This window comes from Echiichthys vipera (genome assembly GCF_963691815.1).
Source record: "Echiichthys vipera genome assembly, chromosome: 5".
Classification (NCBI taxonomy): Eukaryota; Metazoa; Chordata; class Actinopteri; order Perciformes; family Trachinidae; genus Echiichthys; species Echiichthys vipera.
The window spans coordinates 21,715,455-21,726,125 of record NC_139830.1 but is presented as its reverse complement, the minus strand read 5'-3'; the positions used below and the strand labels follow the sequence as shown (position 1 = coordinate 21,726,125).

General features: G+C 38.9%; 1 protein-coding gene across 1 annotated transcript; it reads left to right on the top strand.

Annotated features, from left to right (window-relative positions):
- Positions 1-1,436: 1,436 nt before the first annotated feature.
- On the top strand, positions 1,437-8,767 carry camkk1b (calcium/calmodulin-dependent protein kinase kinase 1, alpha b; the record flags this gene model as incomplete). The annotated part of the gene is made up of 16 exons (XM_083913302.1): positions 1,437-1,676; positions 1,758-1,805; positions 1,900-1,953; positions 2,057-2,108; positions 2,191-2,300; positions 3,273-3,309; positions 3,401-3,422; positions 3,565-3,653; positions 4,059-4,258; positions 4,455-4,508; positions 4,595-4,668; positions 6,065-6,152; positions 6,257-6,385; positions 7,159-7,262; positions 8,295-8,345; positions 8,674-8,767. 16 exons carry the CDS (start codon positions 1,437-1,439, stop codon positions 8,765-8,767), a joined length of 1,446 nt encoding a protein of 481 aa, XP_083769428.1.
- Between the last annotated feature and the right edge of the window lie 1,904 nt (positions 8,768-10,671).

Genomic DNA, 10,671 nt, shown 5'->3' with positions numbered 1-10,671 from the left:
CTTGCTGTCAAATATTTAATTATAAACGATTAAAAACGTAGTCTACCGTATAACTATTATCATTGTATATATATACATACAATGATAATAGTTTTACGGTAGACTACTTTTTAAATCGTTTATAATTAAATTATATAGCATATGTATTTAATAAAAACTTATAGTTTTTCAGTGTAGAGTGTGTATTAATGGGTGTTATTGAAATCCTGTCATGGGGTTAACCTTCGGTCATGTGTATCTCCAGATTTCCAGATCGCTGTGTGTGTGTGTGTGTGTGTGTGTGTGTGTGTGTGTGTGTGTGTGTGTGTGTGTGTGTGTGTGTGTGTGTGTGTGTGTGTGTGTGTGTGTGTGTGTGTGTGTGTGTGTGTGTGTGTGTGTGTGTGTGTGTGTGTGTGTGTGTGTGTGTGTGCGTGTGCGTGTATGTGTGTGTGTATGTATGCGCCTCAGAATAACTCTGCCTCAGTTAATCCTTAAAGACGAGCGCTGCAGCTCATCAGTGAAAGTCCTGTACTGAGACACAGAGGAGTTGTCCCTCCTGAGAGCAACATGCAGATTAACCTCGACCGAGACAGGACGCCTCCACTGTGTGAGTAAAGCAAATGATTCACTTTATAATATATCACCCACAGTATTTTTATTTATTGCATTTAGTAGTGTTAGTAGTGTAAGAGTGGATTCAGATTAGTTTTACGCTTTCTTTGCATTCCTGTAGCTCTTGTTCTGGACATTTTAACTAAATGTTTCTTTACAAGCTTTACAAGTTGCAATGGTATATTATTGGTATATATTTGGTTAAAAAATAAGTGTACATACTATAATAGTCTTGCTTATTGTGTACATATCATGAATAGACTTGCTTATTAAAGCTTTCCTTGTTACATAAGAAGCTTTTCAGTTCTCCGTACTATAAGCAGGCAGCAGTGAGTCTAAGAGTCGACTCTTATCTGCAGCTAGATTGTTGTCAGAGGGACACATTTCTCCTTTTCTGTGTTTTTATTTCTAATGTCATCCTAAATTCTTATTAGAGGCTTGTTTCATCTGTTAAATTAAACTTTCGACAAGAGAACAATCTGTGTTCAAGCTTCACTAAACTGCAGTTTGGGAAAAAAGCAGAAAAGCAAACAAAGAAGACAAACATGAATCAAATGGGAACTGGGTTTCTTGTTTTAAAAAGGTTGGTGTGTGGTGACTCTCAAGCTTTAGAGTTTGGTGTGCAAGAAGCACTTCACTACAACGACACAGAATAGTTTCCACAGAAAGTCTGTCTTAGTCGACAGTTTCACACTTCTGCACGCCCAGCTGTATGGTCCTTTGTGTGTGAACTGACATCAGTCCATTTCTGCCTCCACACCTTTCAGTGTAGTGATGCATCCTCTGGTGATTTCACCACGCCAGCTCTGGGACGTTCAACTGTGAATAAACCAGGACTAACCGCCATGAGCGCCAATACTGTCTGCAGAGCAGATCTGGACTCTGAGAACAACGGCGAGCTGGCCGACTTGGTGGCAGCCATGAACGTGGCCGCCAACCGCATGACCCCGCCTAATGGCTACAGGTCCAGTGCTCCAAGGACCGCCAGACCCTCAGACAGGAAGATGTCACTGCAGGAGAGAGGGAGCCGCATTGCCCGACAGCCCACCATCGAGACCAAACGCGTGTCCATCACAGATTCTGATGTGAGGAGATGCGAAGTAGAACAGAGCTGGAGTTTTGACTTTATTTGAGACATTTTACCAATTGTATTTCATTTTCTGTAGGATTGTGTCCAGCTCAACCAGTATAAGTTGAAGAAAGAGATTGGAAAGGTGATGAATCAGTACTATAAATCATCATCCAATGAGCAAACAGAAGAGATGGCAGGATTTATAAAGCTCTAATGTTGTTATTCTTATACCCTAGGGTTCTTACGGAGTGGTAAAATTAGCTTATAATGAAGATTCAGAGGAGTACTACGTAAGTGGAAGCTTGTGAATTGTGCATTTATGGATTAATGTTATTAATTAATGTTTGCTTGCCAGTTTGTTGTTGCCATCGTTGCTTTATCTCATCTATTCAGGCAATGAAAGTTGTTTCAAAGAAAAAGCTGATGAAGCAGTGTGGATTTTGGCGTGAGTGGAAATCTCCATCTCTAACACTTAAATTACTAATGGGATTTCATCATTCCTCATAAGTTTTTGTGTGTAATTTCAGGCCGCAGACCCTCTCAAGGATCAACCTCTGTGTTCCCTCTGGAGAAAGTGTACAAGGAGATCGCCATCCTGAAGAAACTGGACCATCATAATGTTGTTAAACTAGTGGAGGTCAGTCAGAAGACTCTGTCCTCACCTGCTGTATCGCCTTACAGCCTGTTCAGCAGGCACATGTAACTTAAAGTATAACCTCACCCCCAATTCTGAGCACAACTTTGCCCACAGCATCGTTTAAAAAAAAATGCAACACAGTGTGCAGAGGGGGGCAGAGAAAGGGCGTGGGTAGGGGGGCAGAGAGAGGGTGAGGGTAGGGGGGTAGAGAGAGGGCGAGGGTAGGGGGGCTGCCCACCTCATATTAGAGGGCCTTAACATTTTTAAGTTTGATGATATAGAGACATCCGAATTGGTCGTCTCTACCTAATCATTAGAAATGTAAGGCTGGGGCTGATTTAAAACAGTAGGTGGCGTGTTCAACTCATAAATGCAGATTCCTATAAATCTGTGAAAATGTTAATGTCACACCACCATTGATGAGTTTTGTCACGGTACAGTCTAATCATTTAGTTTACAGCTCAAAAAACATGTTTCAGTGTACAGTACGAAGAAGCAGACGAAAAACAAATTATAGTGTAGTTTGAGGATCCCAATGAAAGCAGTTTGGGTTTGTCATTTTCTTCTGTAATTGGGCAAATTTCTGTAAGATATATAAAGAAGTTTTCATTCAATCATCCTTAAGAAAACACACACATTTTGCAAATAAGAAACGCAGAACAATACAATCAAAGAGACATGGAAAGATGATTAATTAAAAATCATACCCCTACAGGTATTTTATTAATATTATTATTATTACTGTTGTGGCTTAAGACCTGTGCTCAGGTTGAAGGCAGTGAAGCTAAGCTGGGAATCACAGCACATGTGGTCACTGGATTATATGTATTTAAATTGTCCCACAGAGGAGCTCTGATCACCTGGGTGGGTGTACCACAGGAGATGTAGGACCTTCAAACCCACATCATACTATAATAATTATTACTAGTATAGTGCAGAGTATGAAACCACTGAATGTAACGTGTTTTGCAGGTGCTTGATGATCCGGATGAAGATGGACTTCATATGGGTAGGGAGTCAATCATCGGTTTTAATGTATTTCAATTTAGTTACTTATGTGTCAATACAAAGTCATTAAATAAGGATTATTTGTCCTCAAGCCTTCGATTTGATGACAAAAGGGTATGTTTTGGTGCATTTATATTCATCATCATTCATTCATCATTCATTCATTCATCATTTATAGTCAGGCAATTAAATTGCCCAAAAGATATAATATATACAATTAACTTTTCCCCTCCTCTCTCCACCTCACGTGGGTCAGCCCGGTGATGGAGGTGCCTACAGATGACCCTTTCACAGAGGAGCAGACTCGCTTTTACTTCAGAGATATCGTCCTGGGAATAGAGTATTGTAAGTCTGTTATATGAAACAGAGAGTCAAAACATGTAATGTAATGTAATCTTTGCTTTAAAAAAACAACTTTGGTGCCTTAAACAAGTTGAAAGTAATGTCTTATTCAACACTAAAACACTGAGATTCATAAAGTCACATGTGCTCACATAAATCTAATTTAAGATCTTAAATTGAAAAATCAGTATTTGTCTTAGTGTCTGCATTATTTAGCTACCATTTAAGAAACATTTCTCATATTGTACTGTTCAACACAAAGAATCTGTCACTGGTGTTTTTCATTTCACTGAAAAGAAAGCTGCTTGGTATATGGCTACATTTACACCCAAATGCACCACAGTTCCTTTGCTGTTCTAAAATGACTGTAGAGCAAACATGTTTACTTTTCTGTATTACCTATCACAGTGCACTACCACAAGATCATCCACAGGGACATCAAACCCTCCAACCTGCTGCTGGGGGACGATGGTCACGTCAAGATCGCAGACTTCGGTGTGAGCAACGAGTTTGAGGGAACGGACGCCAACCTGTCGAGCATGGCTGGGACGCCGGCCTTCATGGCTCCTGAGATGATCACTGAACACGAGCAGAGCTTCAGTGGGAAGGTGAGACCAAACTCCTTCTTTTGGCCTACCGAAAAAAGGACAGTGGTAATCACTGAATCGTGTATGTTTTGAATCTAACTCATCATGTCAATCTGTGTTTTATTGTAAGAACTGATCAAGAAATGATGCCCAACCGCCCACTGAGAGCTTTTCAGTAATGAAACAGTCCAGATAATCATTTCTGTTTGTTTACTAGGCGTTAGACGTGTGGGCAATGGGAGTCACACTCTACTGTTTTGTCTTTGGGAAGGTAAGAAATCTCACAGCATGTAGAATAGAAAGTCCAGCATTTAAATTCCATATTTCAATCATTTCATTTTGATTGTCCTGTTCCAGTGTCCATTTTATGATGAATACATCGTCTCTCTGCACAACAAGATCAAGAACAAACTTGTGGAGTTTCCAGAGACGTAAGCAAGCTTTCAAATCACTTAGAGACCAGAATAGCTATGTGGCTCTTTAGAAGATAGGACTCATTTAGCAAGGACAAAATATCAGCATGGTTTCAAGACTACTGTCGTTAAAGAATTTCCCCAGGGGGCAAATGGCTGGCAGCTGCAGTCATCTTAATACGAATAATTCATATGAATATTAAACATTCTTAATGGACTAGCTTTAAAAACAATTTCCTCACTGGAGAGAAAATGAAAAGATTCAAAATATTTTGTTAGTGGATAAGACAGATAATGGTCATTTTGTATTTCTGTTCTGTGTCCTGTGGTGATAGCCACAGTAACATTATTTTATACACATTATCATACATCATCAAAAACAAAAAAAATGCCACGCCCATCGATGTTAGCATAAGACCAGTCTTGTTTCTTTATCGTTCCCAAATGACTTTTCACTGCTGACATTTTGACACTGACAATGAAATGCTACAATAAATAGTTACACCTGTGTTTGACAAGAAAAAGTGTCCGCTGTTGAAAAGGTCTATTCAACTCTTCATTCCACTTTGTTCCTCTTGGTCATGTGTCAGCTGGAAAAAGTTGCCGTTATGACCTTTGGTATTGTTTGTGTGTATCTTCTCGGTAAACTAGCTCTTCCTATCCAATCAGTGGCGCATTATCCACCTACAAAAGGAGGTTTGTCCACCTCCCTCACGCTCTCTCTCATGGGGAAGAGTCTCTCCATAACACTTTAACTCTTTTTTTAATATGTTACTTTAAGGACACACATCACGCTCATTTGTTTTTCTACTAGAACATTTTTACATGCTTTAAGGTTCAAAAACATGTTTTTTTTCATGCTCTCTGTCTAAATATACCTGTATTCACCCTCTGTCTGAAAGCCTCAGACCCCCTACCTGAAAAATCCCAGTCTGCTTTGATTGGTCAGTGTTTCTGGGTCTTCTGCTCGGTGTCTCTGTGCTGTCAATGCAGCTGGAAAAATTACTTTGTTCATTGAACAGTTTGTTCATTGGTAACTTTATTTTTCTGAGTGTGTTTTGCCTGATTGATACTCTATTGTTGGGTGTAATTTTCCTAGTATAGTTGTGACATCACAACCATACAGAAGTCCTGACAGCTTGTTTAAAGATAGTTTCTGAATACGGACTGTGTGCATTTCTTTGTTGATTGAGCATTTTGATACTTTCCCTGTATCTACTGTATATAGCACCTTCAACCTGCTTTATCATGAAAAAAAGACATGAAAATCCCACTTTATACAATATGGGAACTTTAATAAATTTGAAATCTGGTTTATCCAGCTTCCTCCTCCTTCTAAGCTGAGGTTGTAGCAGGAATGACTGAGAGAAAAATGTATCTGTGAAACTATAAAATCGTTTTGTGTTTTTCACAGACCATTAATAAGTCAAGAATTAAAGGAGCTCATTGAAAGGATGCTGGATAAAAACCCGGAAACCAGAATCACCATCCCTCAAATTAAGGTGACCGGGGATGGAAAATGATCTGATTAATATTATATAAAAGACCATATGTTCACTATCCATTTGTGTTTCTATTTTTTAATTATGTTGTTGTGTTGTTACAGCTGCATGCGTGGGTGACAGAGAACGGCTCCAATCCTCTTCCTCTGGAGGAGGAGCACTGTACGGCGGTGGAGGTCACTGAGGAGGAGGTGCAGAACAGCGTCAAACTCATCCCCAGTCTTTCTGCCGTGGTGAGTTGTACATCACTCCCTCACTGGTCACTATTTAACACTTTAATCACCATAACTGGCTGCTGGGTTAAGTATTTCAATTAAATATCTCAGTTGCCATATTGAGTTTTATTTCAGCAGATTCCTCAAAGATCTTTTGTTACCAGCAGCGACAGCGAGGCTGGTATTGTTTTCACCTTTATGTGTGTCAACATGGCAACATGTGAACCTGGAGACACCTACTGTAGTGCGAACTACCACAGAGGGAGTTTTGAGTATTTTGCTACGTGTTTATATGTCTGTCTGTCTGTCTGCGGAAAGATATTGTAACCGCAATAGTGTCGCAACCATGCAAGATGCAGTCATGAAACTTTAGTGTGTAGTTGAGATCAAATATAGGTGTGGTCAGAGCAAGGGAGGCGGAGGTACCGGGGTACGAAGTAGGGAACGGGCCATTGCCCCGCCACTTTACGCCTCTGGTCCGATTCGGTGTTGTAGCTGGTGTGATCCCACCGCATCTGGATTTCTATTTTTTCCCACCTGTGCATTTTCTGTCGGCAATATTTCTTCTCAATTGTTTTATCTTAGCATAATGGAAAATAAAGAACAAAGTACAATAATACACATGGGAGAACAGGCAGAGTAGGTGAAGGAAAGATATATGATATAATAGTATTAAAAAACTAGGAAGATTAACCACTCAAAGGTTTACAATTCAACCATTTAAATTTGGTGTCTAAACTTGACTGGTCAATATGACGCTTTACATTTGATATTTTCATTGTCCACCGCAGATTCTAGTAAAGGCAATGCTGAGAAAGCGGTCTTTCGGTAATCCCTTTGAGTGTCTGGGCAGACGGGCGGAGAGGTCTATGTCTGCCCCTGGAGGTCTTCTTACGTAAGTGGCCTACTCTGCAAATCCTGCTCTGCGATTAGGCCTCTAACAAAACAAATCAGCGGACAGATGCTTGCATAAAAATAGATGTCAGTAACATACTTTATATGCGTAGTGTGTCTCTCACTGATTATCTCGTATACTGTATTTGTTTTGTTTTGGTCCTGAAATTAGCAGCGTACTCAGGCAGATGATAGCATCTGTCCTCTCCTGATGTTTAATACAAGCCCCTGCAATAGCAGTAATGGCTGCCCACGTTTGTTTTGCATTAACAAGACAGTCCTGTCTGTTGGGGCCCGCTAGCACAGCTAATTACACCTCCATACAAAGAGATGTGGAGCTGCGGCTACATCCTCCTCCACACTTACCACCACCACCATGAACACCCGTACTACAGGACTGCAGTCTCCCACACAGGGGAAATCTGTGGAGATAATGTGACATGGAAATGGTGAAATCTTAGACAGCAGCAGGTGTGATGCACATAACTATACAGTATATATGAGCACCTGATGAATAAAGAGACACTATAATCAAAAAGCAATATTGGAGAGCGTAGTTTGGCTCTAGGAAGAAGATCAAAGTTTTAAATTGATCTTCTTAGAGGGATGAGGAATTGTAATATTATACTTTTCTGTCCTTTGTCTTCACATTATTATTTATTTCCTCTTATTTATGTTTTTGATATTGAACACTCTGGGTCTCAAACACAGTAAATGTAATCATCATCCGTTTTTACGATTTGTTTTTTTGTTTTTACAGAATAAACAGACAAGATATAAAGTCTTAATTCTTGAGCTTTAGAGGGAATCAAGCTGTTCCCAGTCTTTCTGCAAAGCTAAGCTAACCAAACGTCGTATTTTCTGTACAGACATGAGAGTGCTATCAATCTTCTCATGTAACACTTAGCTAAAAAGAGAATACAATTATTTACCAAAATGTCTGTCCTGCTACGATAATATCTGTGTTTATCTTTAACAGTGTTGCAAACTAACAGAGTATTAATTCCTTTTACATTACATCTCCTTCTTGTAGTGGCTCTTGGGGCTTGTTGGGGTCTTCGCCTCTGCCACATCCTTCCTTGAGGTAAATTTGAAGCTTGAGCACTAACGCCTCATACACGGCTCAGCTCATCAGTTGTTTGTTCAACCTTTAAGAGGATTCGAGGAAGACAAAGCTCCCAATCACGAGCTGTACCCAAAATAAATGGAGACACAAGGTTGTTGTTGTCTGCTTTGTCCCCGTCCCTCTTGTGTCCACTCAATGTGGATAAGAAGCGATGAGCTGAACTGTGGAGACTGCATGACATTTTTAGTCCAGTGTTACCGTTCCCCCCTTCTTCCTCTTCCTCCTCATCATCTGCATTCTCACTTAGTGCTTTCAACAACATGACTGAGCGTTTGTCACCCCACAGGAAAGTCAGCAACGAGGGGAGCAGAGACGGAGAGTTGGAGGATTTGTATGAAGACGATGCATTTATAGAGGGTACAGATGAAACTGAGCAATGAGCACAGAATAAAAAACGGAGAGTACAGGTGGAAAACAAGTTTTTGTACCTTTCTTTCTGTCCTAATTCTCACCTATTTTATTTCTTATTTTGTTTTCTGCTTGCTGTGCTTACATGCTTATATTTTTTTCCCACTTTAGAATATAAAAGTGCTAACTCTGTGGTGTATTTAATATTATAAAGACGGATATGGCGTAAATACATAAAATGATCAGAATTTACATTAGATGTGATTCTGTCAAATCTCCTTGTTTAGCGATGGAACGATGTGATGCATTTACTTTGGATTGTTGTTGTAAATGTAAATATGCCCCACAAAGAAGATATTTTTACATTTTCCTAAAGCTGTTGAATATAATTTTATTACTGAAGATAATAAAAGTTCTAAAAAATGACTTCACCATGGCAGTGTTGTGTTGAATATGAAACAGTAGATGGCAACCCTATGAAAACAAATGCATTGTTTTCTCTTTGTTGTGTCCTTTGCTTGCCTTTGTGTTTGTTTCTCCTTTTTCTCTATTTACTTTTCAGCCATAATATAATGAAGAATGTTCTGAAAAATGATATCTTAATTTATGATTAAATAGCCTACATAAATAAATACTCCACATCACTATGCATGCTAGTGAAACATTTAAAGATGCTCTACCTCAACACAGAAGATCTCACATCTTTAAACACACTCTCAAACCAGCAAACTGGCCTGTTTTTAAAGCCTGATTCAATAGCAAGTGCTTGTCATTCTCAAGACCAGTAGAGGGCAGCATTGTGTTATTAGTAAAGAGATCAACTACAAACCCCTGTTAATAGCAATCACCAATCCTGCTGAGGTGCCCTTGAGCCAGGCAGTGGGCCTTTTCTAGCTCTGAAAACTGGAAGCAGGATTACCATTATGTGACTGTAAAATTAACAGTATTTTAATGTCACTAAAATGTACAGCTTTGTACTGTTAATGAAAAATACAGTAAGAACATTTTATTACTTTCACAGTATGTTACTGTTAAATAATTTCTTTAAATAAATTATATCGCTTTTATCTTTCTTTTTTAACAGTATTTTACAGTTTACTGATTTGTTTAGTTTGTATTTTTTATAGATGTTTTAGTAAACCTCTTTGTACCTAAGTGAAGGCTGACTTTACAGGAACAGTCACAAAAATGATTAAAGGCAACTTTGTTAAGAAAAAGGCTATAATAGCTTAGCTGGCTACGAACACAAACCATAATTAAATGTTTTTTCTGTGAGTGAAGGACAAAGCAACATAACTGATTTTAAAAAACACAGCTTTTGTTGCACTTTATTCTTATAATTTATCATAAAGTTGGAAATTGCACATACAGAAACTTAAATATGTAGAAATTAAAATTAGCTTATTGTTTTGATTAATAGGCAGTCATCTATGAAATTCTGTCTAACTTCTGAATCCTACGATGACATGCACATATTCATGTCATCATACAGTAATGCAGACTTTATCCCTGACAGACTGCACCTTTTAATGAATTAAATAACATTTCTACTCAGAAAATAATTAGTAAGATAGGGAGGGATAAAGAAAATAATGAATCCAGCTTCACGTGAGCAGTTCAGGTGTAATTGCTCTTCCCAAAATGCAATGCCAAAATACCATATGACACTTTTACTCAAGATACTTTGAAAGACCAATTGTAAAAATACAAACCTGCCAAACTAAAAAGCTGTCTCTGTCTGAAAAACCCCATTAAGAAAAGAGCAACTTGTTTTTACACTTGTGTGCTTTTGTACCAGTTACAAGATACAACGTGGCTTTAGAGCCAGGCTAGCTGTTTCCCCTTAAGCTAGGCTAACAGGCTCCAGTCTGCACAGACATGAGAGTGATATCAATCTCCTCATCTCACTCTCTGCATAAGTGCATTTCCTAAAAAT